General features: G+C 40.1%; 1 protein-coding gene across 1 annotated transcript in view; it reads right to left on the bottom strand.

The window, feature by feature from the left end:
• Nucleotides 1–18,532, bottom strand: part of STX11 (syntaxin 11) — a 59,472-nt gene extending 40,940 nt beyond the window's left edge. The window contains exons 1-2 of the mRNA XM_055433410.2: nucleotides 18,396–18,532; nucleotides 18,047–18,228 (exon numbers count right to left, since the gene is read on the bottom strand). Coding sequence (XP_055289385.1) covers nucleotides 18,047–18,110 — 64 coding nt within the window. The 5' untranslated portion in view covers nucleotides 18,111–18,228; nucleotides 18,396–18,532. The remainder of the gene's footprint in view (nucleotides 1–18,046; nucleotides 18,229–18,395) is intronic.
• Between the last annotated feature and the right edge of the window lie 582 nt (nucleotides 18,533–19,114).

Genomic DNA, 19,114 nt, shown 5'->3' with positions numbered 1-19,114 from the left:
GCAATGTAGGTATTTTGACCATTTCTTTTTTGTTGTTTGTTTTTTGTTTTTGTTTTGTCTGTGGAAAACTTTATTTTTTTTATTTTTTTTTAAAAATAAATTTATTCACTTTAATTGGAGCCTAATTACTTTACAATATTGTAGTGGTTTTGCCATACATTGCCATGAATCAGCCATGGGTGTACATGTGTACCCCATCCTGAACCCCCCTCCCACCTCCCTTCCTATCCCATCCCTCTGGGTCCTCCCAGTGTACCAGCCCCTAGCACCCTGTCCCATGCATCGAACTGTTCTATACATCTGTGTCTCTTTTGCTGTCTTGCATGTAGGGTTATCGTTACTATCTTTCTAAATTCTGACTATATGTGTTAGTATACTATATTGATGTTTTTCTTTCTGGCTTACTTCACTCTGTATAATAGGCTCCAGTTTCATCCACTTCATTAGAACTGATTCAAATGTATTCTTTTTAATGGCTGAGTTATGACCAACCTTGATAGTATATTAAAAAGCAGAGACATTACTTTGCCAACAAAGGTCCGTCTAGTCAAGGCAATGGTTTTTCCCGTGGTCATGTATGGATGTGAGAGTTGGACTGTGAAGAAAGCTGATCGCCGAAGAATTGATGCTTTTGAACTGTGGTGCTGGAGAAGACTCTTGAGAGTCCCTTATACTGCAAGGAGATCCAACCAGTCCATTCTAGAGGAGATCAATCCTGGATGTTCATTGGAGGGACTGATGCTAAAGCTGAAACTGCAATACTTTGGCCACCTCATGCGACGAGTTGATTCACTGGAAAAGACTCTGATGCTGGGAAAGGTTGGGGGCGGGAGGAGAAGGGGACGACAGAGAATGAGATGGCTGGATGGCATCACCGACTCTGTGGACATGAGTTTGAGTGAACTCCGGGAGTTGGTGATGGATAGGGAGGCCTGGCGTGCTGTGATTCATGGGGTCGCAGAGAGTCAGACACGACTGAGCGACTGAACTGAACTGAACTGAACTGAATAGTTCATTGTTTCTATGTACCACAGCTTTCTTATCCATTCGTCTGCTGATGGACATCTAAGTTGCTTCCAGGTCCTGGCTATTATAAACAGTGCTGCAATGACAATTGGGATATATGTGTCTCTTTCAATTCTGGTTTCCTTGATGTGTATGCCCCGCAGTGGGTTTGCTTGGTCATATGGCAGTTCTATTTTCAGTTTTTTAAGGAGTCTCTACACTGTTCTCCATAGTTGCTGTACTAGTTTGCATTCCCACTAACAGTGTAAGAGGGTTCCCTTTTCTCCACACCCTCTCCAGCATTTATTGTTTCTAAACTTTTGGATAGCAGCTATTGTGACTGGTGTAAAATGGTACCTCATTGTGGTTTTGATTTGCATTTCTCTGATAATGAGTGATGTTGAGCATCTTTTCATGTGTTTGTTAGCTATATGTATGTCTTCTTTGGAGAAATGTCTGTTTAGTTCTTTGGCCCAGTTTTTGATTGGGTCATTTACTTTTCTGGAATTGAGCTACAGGTGTTGCTTGTATATTTTTGAGAGTAATTATTTGTCAGTTGCTTCGTTTGCTATTATTTTCTCCTATTCTGAAGGCTGTCTTTTCTATAGTTTCTTTCATTGTGCAAAAGCTTTTAGGTTTAATTCAATTCAGTTCAGTTCAGTTCATTCACTCAGTCGTGTCCGACTCTCCACGACCCCATGAACCACAGCACGCCAGGCCTCCCTGTCCATCACCAACTCCCGGAGTTCACTCAAACTCATGTCCATCGAGTCGGTGATGCCATCCAGTCATCTCATTCTCTGCCGTCCCCGTCTCCTCCTACCCCCAATCCCTCCTAGTAAGCGTCTTTTAATTTCATGGCTGCAGTCAGCATCTGCAGTGATTTTGGAGCCGCCAAAAATAAAGTCTGACACTGTTTCCACTGTTTCCCCATCTATTTCCCATGAAGTGATGGGACCAGATGCCATGATCTTTGTTTTCTGAATGTTGAGCTTCAAGCCAACTTTTCACTCTCCTCTTTCACTTTCATCAAGAGGCTTTTGAGTTCCTCTTCACTTTCTGCCATAAGGGTGGTGGCATCTGCATATCTGAGGTTATTGATATTTCTCCAAGAAATCTTGATTCCAGCTTGTGCTTCTTCCAGCCCAGCGTTCCTCATGATGTACTCTGCATAGAAGTTAAATAAGCAGGGTGACAATATCCAGCCTTGACGTACTCCTTTTCCTATTTGGAACCAGTCTGTTGTTCCATGTCCAGTTCTGACTGTTGCTTCCTGACCTGCATACAGGTTTCTCAAGAGACAGGTCAGGTGGTCTGGGATTCCCATCTCTTTCAGAATGTTCCACAGTTTATTGTGATCCATACAGTCAAAGGCTTTGGCATAGTCAATGAAGCAGAAATAGATGTTTTTCTGGAACTCTCTTGCTTTCTCCATAATCCAGCGGATGTTGGCAATTTGGTCTCTGGTGCCTCTGCCTTTTCTAAAACCTGCTTGAACATCTGGGAGTTCACGGTTCACATACTGCTGAAGCCTGGCTTGGAGAATTCTGAGCATGACTTTACTAGCGTGTGAGATGAGTGCAATTGTGTGGTAGTTTGAGCATTCTTTGTCATTGCCTTTCTTTGGGATTGGAATGAAGGCTGACCTTTTCCAGTCCTGTGGCCACTGCTGAGTTTTCCAAATTTGCTGGCATATTGAGTGCAGCACTTTCACAGCATCATCTTTCAAAACTTGAAATAGCTCAACTGGAATTCCATCACCTCCACTAGCTTTGTTAGTAGTGATGCTTTCTAAGGCCCACTTGACTTCACATTCCAAGATGTCTGGCTCTAGGTCAGTGATCACATTATCGTGACTATCTTGGTCGTGAAGATATTTTTTGTACAGTTCTTCTGTGTATTCTTGCCACCTCTTCTTAATATCTTCTGCTTCAGTTCAGTTCAGTTCAGTCGCTCAGTCGTGTCCGACTCTCCACGACCCCATGAATCACAGCACACCAGGCCTCCCTGTCCATCACAAACTCCCGGAGTTCACTCAAACTCATGTCCACAGAGTCAGTGATGCCATCCAGTCATCTCATTCTCGGTCGTCCCCTTCTCCTCCCACCCCCAACCCTTCCCAGCATCAGAGTCTTTTCCAGTGAGTCAACTCGTCGCATGAGGTGGTCAAAGTATTGCAGTTTCAGCTTTAGCATCAGTCCTTCCAATGAACACCCAGGATCGATCTCCCTTAGAATGGACTGGTTGGATCTCCTTGCAGTACAAGGGACTCTCAAGAGTCTTCTCCAACACCACAAGATCCCATTTATTTATTTTTGCTTTTATTTCCATTACTCTGGAAGGTGAGTCATAGAGGATCCTGCTGTGGTTTATGTCGAAGAGTGTTTTGCCTATGTTTTCCTCTAGGAGTTTTATAGTTTCTGGTCTTATGTTTAGATCTTTAATCCATTTTCAGTTTATTTTTGTGTATGATGTTAGAAATTGTTCTAGTTTCATTCTTTTACAAGTGGTTGACCAGTTTTCCCAGCACCACTTGTTAAAGAGATTGTCCTTTCTCCATTGTATATTCTTGCCTCCTTTGTGAAAGATAAGGTGTCCATAGATGCATGGATTTGTCTCTGGGCTTTCCGTTTTGTTACTCTGATCTATATTTCTGTCTTTGTGCCCGTACCATACTGTCTTGATGACTGTAGCTTTGTAGTATAGCCTGAAGTCAGGCAGGTTGATTCCTCCAGTTCCATTCTTCTTTCTCAAGATTGCTTTGGCTAATCGAGGTTTTTTGTAGTTCCATACAAATTGTGAAATTATTTGTTCTAGTTCTCTGAAAAATACCATTGGTAGCTTGATAGGGATTGCATTGAATCTATAGATTGCTTTGGGTAGTATAATCATTTTCACGATATTGATTCTTCCAATCCATGAACATGATATCTATTTGTGTCTCCATCTATTTGTGTCCTCTTTGATTTCTTTCATCAGTGTTTTATAGTTTTCTATATTTAGGTCTTTTGTTTCTTTAGGTAGATATAGTCCTAAGCATTTTATTCTTTTCATTGCAATGATGAATGGAATTGTTTCCTTAATTTCTCTTTCTATTTTCTCATTGTTAGTGTATAGGAATGCAAGGGATTTCTGTATGTTAGTTTTATATCCTGCAACTTTACTATATTCATTGATTAGCTCTAGTAGTTTTCTGGTGGAGTCTTTAGGGTTTTCTATGTAGAGGATCATGTCATCAGCGAACAGTGAAAGTTTTACTTCTTCTTTTCCAATCTGGATTCCTTGTATTTCTTTTTCTGCTCTGATTGCTGTGGCCAAAACTTCCAAAACTATGTTGAATAGTAGTGGTGAGAGTGGACACCCTTGTCTTGTTCCTGACTTTAGAGGAAATGTTTTCAGTTTTTCACCATTGAGGATAATGTTTGCTGTGGGTTTGTCATATATAGCTTTTATTATGTTGAGGCATATTCCTCCTATTCCTGCTTTCTGGAGGATTTTTATCATAAATGGATGTTGAATTTTGTCAAAGGCTTTCTCTGCATCTATTGAGATAATCATATGGTTTTTATTTTTCAATTTGTTAATATGGTGTATTACATTGATTGATTTGCAGATATTGAAGAATCCTTGAATCCCTGAGATAAAGTCCACTTGGTCATGATGTATGATCTTTTTAATATGTTGTTGGATTCTGTTTACTAGAATTTTGTTAAGGATTTTTGCATCTATGTTCATCAATGATATTGGCCTGTAGTTTTCTTTTTTTGTGGCATCTTTGTCTGATTTTGGTATTAGGGTAATGGTGGCCTCATAGAATGAGCTTGGAAGTTTATCTTCCTCTGCAATTTTCTGGAAGAGTTTGAGTAGGATAGGTGTTAGCTCTTCTCTAAATTTTTGGTAGAATTCAGCTGTGAAACCATCTGTTCCTGGGCTTTTGTTTGCTGGAAATTTTCTGATTACAGTTTCAATTTCCGTGCTTGTGATGGGTCTGTTAAGATTTTCTATTTCTTCCTGGTTCAGTTTTGGAAAGTTGTACTTTTCTAAGAATTTGTCCATTTCTTCCAAGTTGTCATTTTATTGGCATATAGTTGCTGATAGTAGTCTCTTATGATCCTTTGTACTTCTGTGTTGTTTGTTGTGATCTCTCCATTTTCTTTTCTAATTTTGTTGATTTGATTTTTCTCCCTTTGTTTCTTGATAAGTCTGGCTGATGGTTTGTCAATTTTATTTATCTTCTCAAAGAACCAGCTTTTGGCTTTGTTGATTTTTGCTATGGTCTCTTTTGTTTCTTTTGCATTTATTTCTGCCCTGATTTTTAAGATTTATTTCCTTCTACTGCTGAAACTGCAATACTTTGGCCACCTCATGCGACAAGTTGACTCACTGGAAAAGACTCTGATGCTGGGAAGGGTTGGGGCGGGAGGAGAAGGGGACGACCGAGAATGAGATGGCTGGATGGCATCACTGACTCTGTGGACATGAGTTTGAGTGAACTCCGGGAGTTGGTGATGGACAGGGAGGCCTGGTGTGCTGTGATTCATGGGGTTGCGGAGAGTCGGACATGACTGAGCGAATGAACTAAACTGAACTAACCCTAGGATTCTTCATTTCTTCCTTTTCTAGTTGCTTTAGGTGTAGAGTTAGGTTATTTAGTTGACTTTTTTCTTGTTTCTTGAGGTATGCCTGTATTAATATGACCCTTCCCCTTAGCACTGCTTTTACAGTGTCCCAGAGGTTTTGGGTTGTTGTGTTTTCATTTTCATTCATTTCTATGCATATCTTAATTTCTTTTTTGATTTCTTCTGTGATTTGTTGGTTACTCAGCAGTGTGTTGTTCAGCCTCCATATGTTGGAATTTTTAATAGTTTTTCTCCTGTAATTGAGATCTAATCTTATTGCATTGTGGTCAGAGAAGATGCTTGGCTTGATTTCAATTTTTTTGAATTTATCAAGGCTAGATTTATGGCCCAGAATGTGATCTATCCTGGAGAATGTTCCATATGCACTTGAGAAAAAGGTGAAATTCATTTTTTGGGGGTGAAGTGTTCTATAGATATCAATTAGGTCTAACCAGTCTATTGTATCATTTAAAGTTTGTGTTTCCTTGTTAATTTTCTGTTTAGTTGATCTATCCATAGGTGTGAGTGGGGTATTAAAGTCTCCCACTATTATTGTGCTATTGTTAATTTCCTCTTTCATACTTGTTAGCTTTTGCCTTACATATTGCGGTGCTCCTATGTTGGATGCATATATATTTATAATTGTTTTATCTTCTTCTTGGGTTGATCCTTTGATCATTATGTAGTGTCCTTCTTTGTCTCTTTTCACAGCCTTTAAAGTCTATTTTATCTGATATGAGTATTGCTACTCCTGCTTTCTTTTGGTCTCTATTTGTGTGGAATATCTTTTTCCAGGATTTCACTTTCAGTCTGTATGTGTCCTTTGCTTTGAGGTGGATCTCTTATAGACAACATATATGGGGGTCTTGTTTTTGTATCCATTCAGCCAGGCTTTGTCTTTTGGTTGGGACATTCAACCCATTTACATTTAAGGTAGTTATTGATAAGTATGATCGTGTTGCCATTTACTTTTTTGTTTTGGGTTTGAGTTTATACACCCTTTCTGTGTTTCTGGTCTAGAGATGATCCTTTAGCATTTGTTGGAGAGCTGGTTTGGTGATGCTGAATTCTCTCAGCTTTTGCTTGTCTGTAAAGCTTTTGATTTCTCCTTCATATTTGAATGAGATCCTTGCTGGGTACAGTAGTCTGGGTTGTAGGTTTTTCTCTTTCATCACTTTAAGTATGTCCTGCCATTCCCTTCTGGCCTGAAGAGTTGCTATTGAAAGATCAGCTGTTATCCTTATGGGAATCCCCTTGTGTGTTATTTGTTGTTTTTCCCTTGCTGCTTTTAATATTTATTCTTTATGTTTGATCTTTGTTTTATTAATAAGTGTCTTGGGGTGTTTCGCCTTGGGTTTATCCTGTTTGGGACTCTCTGGGTTTCTTGGACTTGGGTGACTATTTTCTTCCCTATTTTAGGGAAGTTTTCAACTATTATGTCCTAAAGTATTTTCTCATGGTCTTTCTTTTTGCCTTCTTCTTCCGGGACTGCTATATTTTGAATGTTGGGGCATTTAACATTGTCCCAGAGGTCTCTGAGGTTGTCCTCATTTCTTTTAATTCTTTTTTCCTCTTTGCTTCATTTATTTCTACCATTCTATCTTCTACCTCACTTATCCTATCTTCTGCTTTTGTTATTCTACTGTTTGTTCCCTCCAGAGTGTTTTTTATCTCATTTATTGCATTATTCATTATGTATTGACTCTTTTATTTCTTCTAGGTCTTTGTTAAACATTTCTTGCATCTTCTCCATCCTTGTTTTCAAGCTATTTATCTGTAACTCCATTTTGTTTTCAAGATTTTGGATCATTTTCACTATCATTATTCTGAATTCTTTTTCAGGAAGTTTCCCTATCTCTTCCTCTTTTGTTTGGTTTGGTGGGCATTTATCCTGTTCCTTTACCTGCTAAGTATTTCTCTGCCTTTTTATCTTGTTTAAATTGCTGTGTTTGGGGTGGCCTTTCCATATTCTGGAAGTTTGTGGTTCCTCTTTATTGTGGAGCTTCCTCACTGTGGGTGGGGTTGGATGGGTGGCTTGTCAAGGTTTCCTGGTTAGAGAAGCTTGTGTCAGTATTCTGGTGGGTGGAGCTGGATTTCCTCTCTCTGGAGTGCAATGAAGGGTCCAGTAGTGAGTTTTGAGATGTCAGTGGGTTTGGTGTGACTTTGGGCAGCCTGTATATTGAAGCTCAGGGCTATGTTCCTGTGTTGCTGGAGAATTTGTGTGGTATGTCTTGTTTTGGAACTTGTTGGCTCTTGGGTGGTGCTTGGTTTCAGTGTAGGTATGGAGGCTTTTGGATGAGCTCTTATTGATTAATGTTCCCTGAAGTCAGGAGTTCTCTGGTGTTTTCAGATTTTGAACTTAAGCCTCCTGCCTCTGGATTTCAGTCTTATTCTTACAGTACCCTCAAGACTTCTCCATTTCCTTTCGAAGACAATGGGCTGCCTTTCTGGGTGCTGGATGTCTTCTGCCAGCATTCAGAAGTTGTTTTGTGGAATTTGCTCAGGGTTCAAATGTTCTTTCAATGGATTTGTGGGGGAGAAAGTTGTCTCCCCATCCTATTCCTCTGCCATCTTAGGACCACCCACCTATTCTGACCATTCCAAGCTGAGGAATCTGCAGATGTAAAGGCTCTCAGATATCAAGCATGTAGGAGCATGCTTGACTTCCTGGAGCAACACCAGTATGGTAGGGAAAGAATGAATGGGGAGGAGTGATAACTGGTGAGGGTGGGTGGGGAGTAGAGTATGTAGGGCCTTGGTGGGCTTGATAGTTCTTAAATTTTACTTTGATTAAGAAGGGAAGGCATTGGAAATTTTTTAACAGAGGAGTAACCTGATGTGGCTTTTTGTTTGTTTGTTTAGTCTACTGTTGCATTGAGAATAGATTAAGGGACAAGAATGGAAGTAGGCCAGCCAGTTAGGAAGCTGTGATGATTAATTTTATGTGTCAGCTTGACTGGGCCCGGGTTGCTCAGGTATTTGGTTAAACATTATTCTGTTTAACCCTCTGTACATCTGTGAGGGTGTTTATAGATGAGATTAACATCTGAATCCATAGACCTAGCAAAGTAGATTATACTCCTCAGTATGGGTGGGCCTCATCCAAGCTGTTGAAGGCCTGAACAGAACAAAAGGCGGGATAAGAAAGCATTTGTTCTCCCTAGGTCTGCCTGTCTTTGAGTTAGGACATCAGTTTTCTCCTGACTTCAGACTTGACCTCAAACTGAAACTTAGGCCATTTGCTTTCCTGCTTCTCAGGCCGTTGGACTCAGAATAGAATTATACCACCAACTTTTCTGGGTTCCAGCTTGTCATCTGCAGATGTTGGGACTGTTCAGCTTCCATAATCATGCATGCCAATTCCTTCTGTCTCAGTCTCTGGATATAGATGTATCTCCTATTGGCTCTGTTTCTGCAGAAAACCCGGATTGACACAAACCCATGACAGTGGAACTGGTGAGAAGTGGGCAGGTTCTGGATTTATACCCAAGGAGGGGCTGAGAGGACTGCGTGATTAATTGGATGTGGGGTGAGAGAGAGAGAGAGGAGTCAAGGATGAGTCAAGGGTTTTCCTTGGAGCAACAAGAGGAAAGAGGTTCCTTAGACCAAGGTGAGGAGACTGCCTGGGAAGCAAATTGTGGGGGTTGAGGGAGGGGAGAGGAGGTTTGTGGGGACTAACAGCTCCATTTTGCACACTTGAAGTTTGGAGTTTTAAGTTGTCAAGAATATCAGTTGGACTGGTGAGTCCGGGATGATGGTTTCAATCTGGAAGTCTTCAGCACACAGAATTTAGATGTCTGAAGTCTGAGTCATAGGGTACTCCGAAGTTTAGAGGTCAGGAAGATGAACAAGAAAGGAGAATGAGAAGGTGTAATCAGTGAGATAGGAGGTAAACTGATGAAGAATGTTCCAGAAGTCAAATGGAAAAAATATTTCAAAAGCGGTCAGTTCTATCAAAGGCTGCTAAAGTGGGTAAAATTAGGATTGAAAACTGAGCAATGGGCTTAGCCATGGCAAAATTGATAAGGGTTTGGTGGTGTGTGATGACCAATGCTTCTGTGGAGCCCAGAGAGAAAAATGAGTAAATGGAGACAGAGAAGTGGGGCAATATCTGGAAGGAAATGTATGGTCAAGGGAGAATTGTTTTTAATTAGAAAATGTACATATTTGTATGCTTAGGGGCATGAGCCAGAAGACAAGTAAAAGGTGACAAGACAGAAGAGAAAAGGGATAATTGTCAAGCAGTGGCGGAGCCTGGTCGGCTGCCATCTATGGGGTCGCACGGAGTCGGACACGACTGAAGCGACTTAGCAGCAGCAGCAGCAGCAGCTCTTAAGTAGATGAGCAGAGATTGAATCCAGTGCACAGATGGAAGGCTGGGATTAAAAAGAGAAGATAGGTTTCTCCCCTCATGGCAGCCGGTGGGGGGGGGGGCGGTGCGGGGAGGCAGGTATGGGCACAGATGCTACTGAATGTGGACACAGGAACATGTATTATCAATGAAGAAGGAAGGTCATCAGCTGAGAGTGAGGAGTGAGAGGAAGTTGGAGAAGAGAGGAGAAAGTAGGAAACAGCATCTTGGGACAGGGAGAGAGCAAATGGACTTTGAAAATACAGTCAGATGGTGAAGTGGCACTAAGAGTTCATTTGAAGTTGGGGATCATGAATGTAAAGGGAGACCGGTTGGTATAGTTGTGTTTTCACGAACCTCATGTGTCTACTTGGGCACCAATAAAATTAGGCAGAGGTCCAGAGATAATCAGAGTTTGGAGCTGCCAGGTGAATATGATAGAGGCGACAGGGACCAGAGTGTTGAGGGTGTATGCCAGGGAATAACCATAATTCAGGACCATGGGATCTAAACCGAGTAAGGAGAGAAGCAAGGACATGAATGATAGCGATGAGGCCATGTGAAAAGATATTAGGTCTATGGATCAGAAGATCCAGGGTATCAAGAAATTGCTGCAGTTGGGAGGGGGTGGTTAGAGAGATTCAGTTGGAAAAAAAAAGTTGGTTGACAGAGAGCAGACTATGAAGAGATGCAGATATTGATAATGGCAAGATGTAGACCGACCTGGTTCTCTGCACTTGGCCTGACCACCCCGGCTAGGCTCCCAGATAGGTCTTCTATATTTACAGACATTTGTCTGGAGATGTTGGCTCTCACCTCCAGTCTGGATTTTTTTTTTAATTCTTCTTTATTTATCTTTTGGCTGTACTGCACCTCAAGGGGGTATCTTAATTCCCTGACCAAGGATTCCCTGACCAGGGAACCCGAGTTCCCTGCAATGACAGCATGGTGTCTTAACCACTGGATCACCAGAGAAGTCTCCCTCCAGTCTGGATTCTTTGAGCCATTAGCACTTTAGAGTAAAGCTCAGATAAAGCAGGGCAAGCACTTGAAGAGGGGCACAACTGCCACGTAAAGGCTCACCCCCTGGATACTGCGTACATCATCTGTGTACCACTGCCATCCCTCACTGGAAGGGCGCATAAACCCATTCAGTCTCAGTGTTAGAAGATTATCGGAAAACAGTCATTTTATTTTACTTTTTTAAATTAAAGTATAGTTGATTTATGACATTCTGCCAATCTCTGCTATAGAGCAATCTCTCCTTTCATACGATATTATAAATAGCCATTTTATATCCCTACACCATGTAGCAATCACCAGCTCCCGTTTCTCCTTTCTATGCTAATTTTCAAATTACTTGAGGATAGGTGTTTAACCTATGTTTTTAAAACTGCGATAAAATATATTTGACATAACATTTACCATTGTGGCCATTTAAAAAATGAGAAGTTCAGTTACATTAAGTACATTCACATTGTTATGCAAACACCACCATCAATTTCCAGCACTTTTTCATTTTCCCTAACTGACAACTCTGTAGCCATTAAATACTAACTCCTCATTCCCCCTCTCCCTAGTCCCTGGCACCCACCACTTTACTTTCTGTCTCTGACTACTCTAGAGACCACAAATAAGAAAAAACGTGCAATATTTGTCCCTTTATAACTGGTTTATTTCAGTCTGTATAATGGCTTCAAGGTTTATGCATGTTATAACGTGTCAAAATCTTCCTTTTAAAGACTGAATAATATTTTTTTCAGTCTCTGCCTTCATTTTTCTGAGATAGAGACCCAGAAATGGAATTGCTGGATCATATGGTAATTCTCCCCTTCATGGATCACAGCCTTGTTGTAGCAAAGGGGCTTGCATAGCTCAATGAAGCTATGAGCCATGCTGTGTAGGGCTACCCTAGATGGATGGGTCCTTCTGGAGAGTTCTGACAAAACGTGGTCCACTGGAGGAGGGAATGGCAAACCACTGCAGCATTCTTACTGTGAGAACCCCATGAATAGCATGAAAAGGAAAAATGATATAATGTAGGAAGATGAGCCCCCAGGTTGGAAGCTATCCACTATGCAAGGAGGGAAGAGCAAAGGGCAATTACTAAGAGTTCCAGAAAGAATGAAACTGCGGGGCCAAAGCAGAAATGATGCTCAGTTGTGGATGTGTCATTGGACATGAATCTGGGCAAACTCTGGGAGATATTGAAGGACAGGGAAGCCTGGCATGCTGCAGTCCGCGGGATCTCAAAGAGCTGGACACAACTTAGTGACTGAACAACAACAAAATGGTTGTTTTTCTATTTCTTCTGGGATCATTATACTGTTTTCCACAACAGCTGCACTACTTTACATTCACACAGCAACGCATAAGTGTTCCAAATTTTCCACTTCTTTCTTAACACTTGTTATTTTCATATAACCTATCTTTAATTTCCTCTCTATTTGACATCCTGCTGGGCCCATGATGTTGCATGAGTAAATAAATAACTGTTATTAACTCTGTAGAAAAGAGAAATGAGATTAAATGAATCAACTTGTATTCAGAAAGCCCCACCTCATACATCTTGTTCTTATTGTAGCCACATGTGGCTCTTTAAATTTAAATTAATTAAAATTAAACAGATTTTAAAATTCAGTTCATCAGTCTCATTACTGACGTGTCACCATAATAACAAGTGCTTATTAGTATCTAATGTATCAGTCAAAACAGAATAGAACATTTCCATTATTGCAGACAGCTCTTTAGCTACTGTGTTAGACAGCACTTTCTAGATCCTGGTAGCCGCTTATTCTTTGTCTCACTAATTCTATTTGGATAAGTTTCCCCAGAACTGGATAACTAAAGTTTAAGATAAAAATCCTTCTTAAGTAAGAGACAAAGTTGTTGTTCAGTCGCCCAGTTGTGTCCAACTCTTTGCAACCCAATGGGCTGCAGCACTCCAGGCTTCCCTGTCCCTCATCATCTCCCAAAATTTGCCCAAGTTCATGTCCATTGCATCGGTGATGCCATCCAGACATCTCATCCTCTGACACCCTCTTCTCCCCTGCCCTCAATCTTTCCCAGCATCAGGGACTTTTCCAATGAGTCAGATTTTTCACATCAGATGAACAAAATACTGGAGCTTCAGCTTCAGCATCAGTCCTTCCAAGGAATATTGAGGATTGATTTCCCTCAAGAGTAACTGGTTTGATCTTCTTCGGAGGGGGGAAAGTACACTGCCTAAAATATCTGTGGCTTTTTAGTACATAAATGGCTACTCTGTGAATTCTCCCAAATTTTGTGCTTAAATATTAATTTGGACTTTTGGTGGGCATGTGGTTCTGTTATTCTTGGTGATAACCTTTATGAACACAGACTTATAAACTATTTAAATTAAAAAAATATTTTTCTTTTTGGCCACACCATGCAGCATGCAGGATCTTAGTTTGCTTTCCAGGGATCAAACCATTATACCCTGCATTGGAAAGCAGACTCTTAACCACTGGACCACTAGGAAAATCCCTATAAACTGTTTAAATCTTCCTTTACATCTTTTAAACTACTCACCTACTAAACCATAAATTTTGAGAAACATTCTCAGATTCACAGTTGATATTGTATCCATTCTACTTATTACTATTTACCCAAAGTCTAGCAAAATACCTCAGACATTGGAGACTCTCAATAAATATCTGTTAAATAATGAATGAATAAATGACAAATGTAAGCCCCAAGTGGAACTTGGGGGAGCTCAGGGCATGGAGAGAACATTTTAGAGGGTGACGCCGGGTATAATGAGATTTTGGAATTTGTCTCTAGCACTGACGTAGCTTTAAAGGACTATTTTAAGAAACAGAATATGGAATTTAAGCTTTGTTCTTTTATCCTACTGTTGAAAAATTTGCTTTAAAATTCCTATAAGAATTCTGCCTATTGCATGTTTATAAAGCTTTAACTCTATTTTATGAACAGTGCTAGTTGCTCAGTCATGTCTGACTCTTTGCAACTCCATGGACTGTAGCCCACCAGGCCACTCTTTCCAGAATTCACTAGGCAAGAATATTGGAGTGGGTAGCCAAGTCCTTCTCCAGGGTATCTTCCTGACCCAGGGATCAAACCCGGGTCTCCTGCATTACAGGCAGATTCTTTACAATCTGAGCCACCAGAGAAACACTTGCCACCAATGGATATAACAAGAAAAAATGAATTCTAGATTTTATAATGTCCGCATGTGTGTAGTTATCTTCTATTTGCTCCTTAAGATCCACTTTCTGTCATCCTCTGTTCTGCTCTCAACCCTGGGAGGTTGATCTGAATGAAGTATTCTTTTTTTTAAAATTAATTTATTTTAATTGGAGGGTAAGAATGGACTGTTCTAACAGGCTCCTGTGCCCTTTGGCTTTCCTTGGGTTTGGCTGGAAGGGAAGTCCTGCAGGAGAGCAGAAGCAGGGATGAGGTCAGGGAATTTATTCTCGACAGAAGGGCTATCTGTGTCTGTGTCCCTCAGCACAAGCTCATTCTTCCCCTAAGGGGGTCTGTTCTACATGATCCCCTCTCCCTCAGTTCCGGGTACCTCTCTCTGCTCGTGGTTCTCAGGCCTGGCGTATGACAGCCCAGAGGTCCCTTACAGTTTCCTCTCTGCTCACACCTTTACAATAGTACCCTTCTTTATAAATCTTCCTTGAATTATTTTAATTTGAACGTGCCATCTCTTTCACACTGAGACCCTAACTGACACAGCATCCTTAAATGGTAGCTAGAGCATGGGTATTGTTGTTTAGTTGCCAAGTAGTGTCCAACCGTTTTTGACCCCATGAATTGTAGCCTGCCAGGCTCCTCTGTTCATGCTGCTGCTGCTAAGTCAATTCAGTCGTGTCCGACTCTTTGCAACCCCATAGACGGAAGCCCACCAGGCTCTCCCATCCCTGGGATTCTCCAGGCAAGAACACTGGAGTGGGTTGCCATTTCCTTCTCCAATGTGTGAAAGTGAAAAGTGAAAGTAAAGTCGCTCATTCGTGTCTGACCCTTAGCGACCCCATGGACGGCAGCCTACCAGGTTCCTCCATCCATGGGATTTTCTAGGCAAGAGTACTGGAGTGGCTTGACATTGCCTTCTCCGATTTCCCAAACAAGAACACTGAAGTGGATTGCCACTTGCTTCTCAAAGAGATCTTTCTGACCTAGTGATCGAATTAAGGTCTCTTGAACTGGCAGGCAGGTTCTTTACCACTGAGCCATCAGAGCATAGAACCTCAATCTGCTCTGAAATGTTTATACCCACAGTCTATGAAAAATGTTCCCTGATGATATTTTCATCTTATTTAGATCCACTGGTCAGCTTTTCAAAAAAACAATGTTATATGTCATATGATATAAATTTTTCTCTAGTACACTCAGACTAGAAAAATATTCTCAGATTCACATCCAAATCTTTTTGCATATAGCTTATCTATATAAAATGTAATTTATGGAAATATAGAAATAAGACTTTATAAAGTAAATAGGTAAAATTTTAAAGTTTCATTTATCCTGTATCTAATAAGCTTTTTTAAAAAACATATTTATTTATTTTTCCCAAATAAGCTTTTTAAAGGTATATGAGGAAATTGGTGCATCAGTACTTCAAACAAGCCACGGTTATTCAACATACACAGCATATAGGAGAACAGAGTTTCTAACCTTTCCTATACATTGAATGTTTCTGTCCCTCTAAAATTCATATGTTAAAACCCAGTCCCTATGTGATTGTATTGGGAGGTGGAACCTTGGGAGGTGATGAAGTCATGAATATAGAAACCTTAAGAACATGATTCAGTTCAGTTCAGTTCATTTCAGTCGCTCAGTCGTGTCCAACTCTTTGCGACCCCATGTATCACAGCACGCCAGGCCTCCCTGTCCATCACCAACTCCCAGAGTTCACTCAAACTCATGTCCATCAAGTCGGTGATGCCATCCAGCCATCTCATTCTCTGTCGTCCCCTTCTCCTCCTGCCCCCAATCCCTCCCAGCATCAGAGTCTTTTCCAATGAGTCAGCTCTTTGCATGAGGTGGCCAAAGCATTGGAGTTTCAGCTTTAGCATCAGTCTTTCCAATGAACACCCAGGACTGATCTCCTTTAGGATGGACTGGTTGGATCTCCTTGCAGTCCAAGGGACTCTCAAGAGTCTTCTCCAACACCACAGTGCGAAAGCATCAATTCTTCGGCGATCAGCTTTCTTCACAGTCCAACTCTCACATCCATACATGACCACTGGAAAAACCATATCCTTGACTATTCGGACCTTTGTTGGCAAAGTAATGTCTCTGCTTTTTAATATGCTATCTAGGTTGGTCCATGAACAGTATGAAAAAAACATGATTAGCACCCTTATAAAAGGAGCCCCAGGAAACTCTCTTGCCCCTTCTGCTGTAAGAGGATATAACAATAAGACAGCCATCTATGAACCAGGAAGCAAGTTCTCATCAAACACCAAATTCATCACTACCATGATATAAGACTTGACAGCCTCCAAAACTGTGAGAAATAAATTTCTGCTATTTATAAGACACTCAGTCCGAGTATTTTTGTATGCTGTTTAGTCCAAACAGATTAAGACAGCTTGGAAACTCAAGATTTAAATGTACAAATATTAGCAGACAACAGATCGTTAAAAAAACAAACAAACCAACAACAACCCATAATACTAATATATCAAAGTTGCTCACTCATGTCCAACTCTTTGTGACCCCATGGACTATATGTAGCCCCCCAGGCTCTTCTGTCCATGGAATTCTCTGGAGAAGAATAATGGAGTGTGTAATCATTCCCTTCTCCAGGGGATCTCCCCAACCCAGGGATTGAACCTGGGTCTCCCACATTAAGGGCCGGTTCATAACAAAGATAACCAACACTTATCATTTGCATCACAAAGTATGAGGTATGCACAACTCAACCCCATCTGACCAAGGAGGAAAAGAGCCTTCAAATCTCCTGTCCAGTCCACTGTCTCAGAACCAGCAAGCAAAGGAACCTGGATCCAAATCTTAGCATCCAACACAAAAGTTTATGTTCTTAACTACAAAAAAGTGTCCAAGACCAACTCAAAGGCCACAGAAAAAACAAAAAAGAAAATTTTTCCAAAGCAAATGATTTATTTCATCCTGTTATATCAAACTCAAAGTAAGCTTAGAAAAACTACTAAAAAAAGAAAAGAAATAAGAATTCACATATACATACTACTATATATAAAATAGATGACTAATAAGGAGAACTCTTTTCAATACTCTGTAATGGCCCATATGGGAAAAGAATCTACAAAAGAGTGGCTGTATATATAAGTGACTCACTCTGCTGTACACCTGAAACTAGCACAACATTGTATTAATAAATGAACTCTACTCCAATAAAAATTTTAAAAATTAAAAAATAAATACAAATATATAAAAAATGCAACTGACATCTCTCTTAGAAAAGCAATTTCTTTTTAAATAAGCTTATTTTTCTGTGCATGGTACGCAAGAAGGGGTAGAAAGTGAGGTTGCAAATTGTACTATTTTGATATTAGTTAAATGTTTTCTTTGCTGATAGCTCAAATTGCAAATAAGTGAAAACTTTCCTCTGATATACTGGCATACTTGTAAGAGGCCCGAAGTTTAGCACGTATTGGCTACTCTATGCATACACGCAGAACATTCTCTGTGAAAGAGAATGGGCTGAAAACATCTAAACTAGAGATAGCATAATTGATCTGTTTAATACCTCAATTTTTCTGCAACTGTGATTTTGCATAACAACTTGCAAAAGTATTTTAAGGTGAGACTGTTGATCAATGCTCACTTCTGGTAAATCCGTTTTGCACCATAGCCCTGTCCTGAGGAACTGATAAAAGTGAAACAAACAAAAAAACACCAACAGAAGGTAACAAATAAGCCATGCCTTTTACAAGTGTTTAGCAAATGCTGGTTTCAAATTTGAATAATTAAATTAGTTCTCAAAGGTGTAGCGTTCACAAATAGACTAAATATTTTTACATCTATAGTTTATTCATTTAGAAGAATTTGTGCCATCCATTTAGAAACTACAAGCTTCTACAGCAAAAAGCCTTACTTTGTGGTTGAGACGTCTTCTTTTTTTCCTCGTCATCCATTTCATCCCCTTGAGGCAACTCCATGTCTTTATTTGTCTTCTTTTTCCCTTTAACACATGCTTCAAATGGATGGATTCCTTCATCAAAGGTGATTTATAATTTCTGTGAGTTCATAGACCGCAACCAGCATTCCTTAGTGATCCTAAAGAAAATGTAAAAGTACAATATTGGCACCACACAAAACAAATGTGTTTTAAATGATGAGTATTTTAAAGATGAGCTTAGTACAAAAAAGTGATGCAATGAAAATAGACTGAAGTCCGAGCAGAGAAGTCACCGATTCAGCGGACAGTCTTTCCTTGAGAATACCTGCTCTTGGAATGATGAGCTTGTTGAGAAGATCGTGGAGAAGCTGATAGATGTTCCTCTCAGGTCCACAGCTCCTCACCTTCCTTATGCGTCCCAGTGTGAGCAGGAATCCTTGCTAGCAGCTGACATGGTCTTGCGTCACTAGTTCTGAGTGTTGAAAGCAGGCCACCCCATCTGATTTCTTAAAATCCTCTTTTCTATAGGCTGATGATGGCAAAGGTCAATTATGAAACAGGAACTTTTGACACAAGTCAACATCCCTAGTCACAAAGAAACATTTATAAAACAAATGCCTCCATGCAAATTGAAATTCCTAATTGATTACAATGTACTTGTGAATGCTGGACATATCTTTTCACTCTTTATTTCTTTTACGGTCCTAGTACATCATCTTTCCAGCTTAAGTAAGGAGTACACTGCTCTTCAAGGAAAAAGAATGAATGGCACCTAATGTTGACAAATTACTTGAAAATAACACAAATACAATGTAGCTTATATAAATATGGCATAAATTCTGTATGACTACAAGTTCTTTAAAAAACTATAAAATTTAAGCAAAACCACATGTTACAAATATAAAGTTAATAATATTAAACAGCATTGATTTAATGTTTTTTTGATGAGGCAAAACCACAAATGTCTATTCCAAAAGTGCATTGGGGTAATTTGTATTTCATTTACCTATATGAGTCTCTTTATTTTGAAGATAACACTCATTT

The sequence above is a fragment of the Moschus berezovskii genome, chromosome 10 (assembly GCF_049115385.1).
Source record: "Moschus berezovskii isolate FMDL1 chromosome 10, NW_MosBer_1.0, whole genome shotgun sequence".
Classification (NCBI taxonomy): domain Eukaryota; kingdom Metazoa; phylum Chordata; class Mammalia; order Artiodactyla; family Moschidae; genus Moschus; species Moschus berezovskii.
Note: the sequence above shows the minus strand (reverse complement) of the source record. Positions and strands in the feature narration are given on the sequence as shown.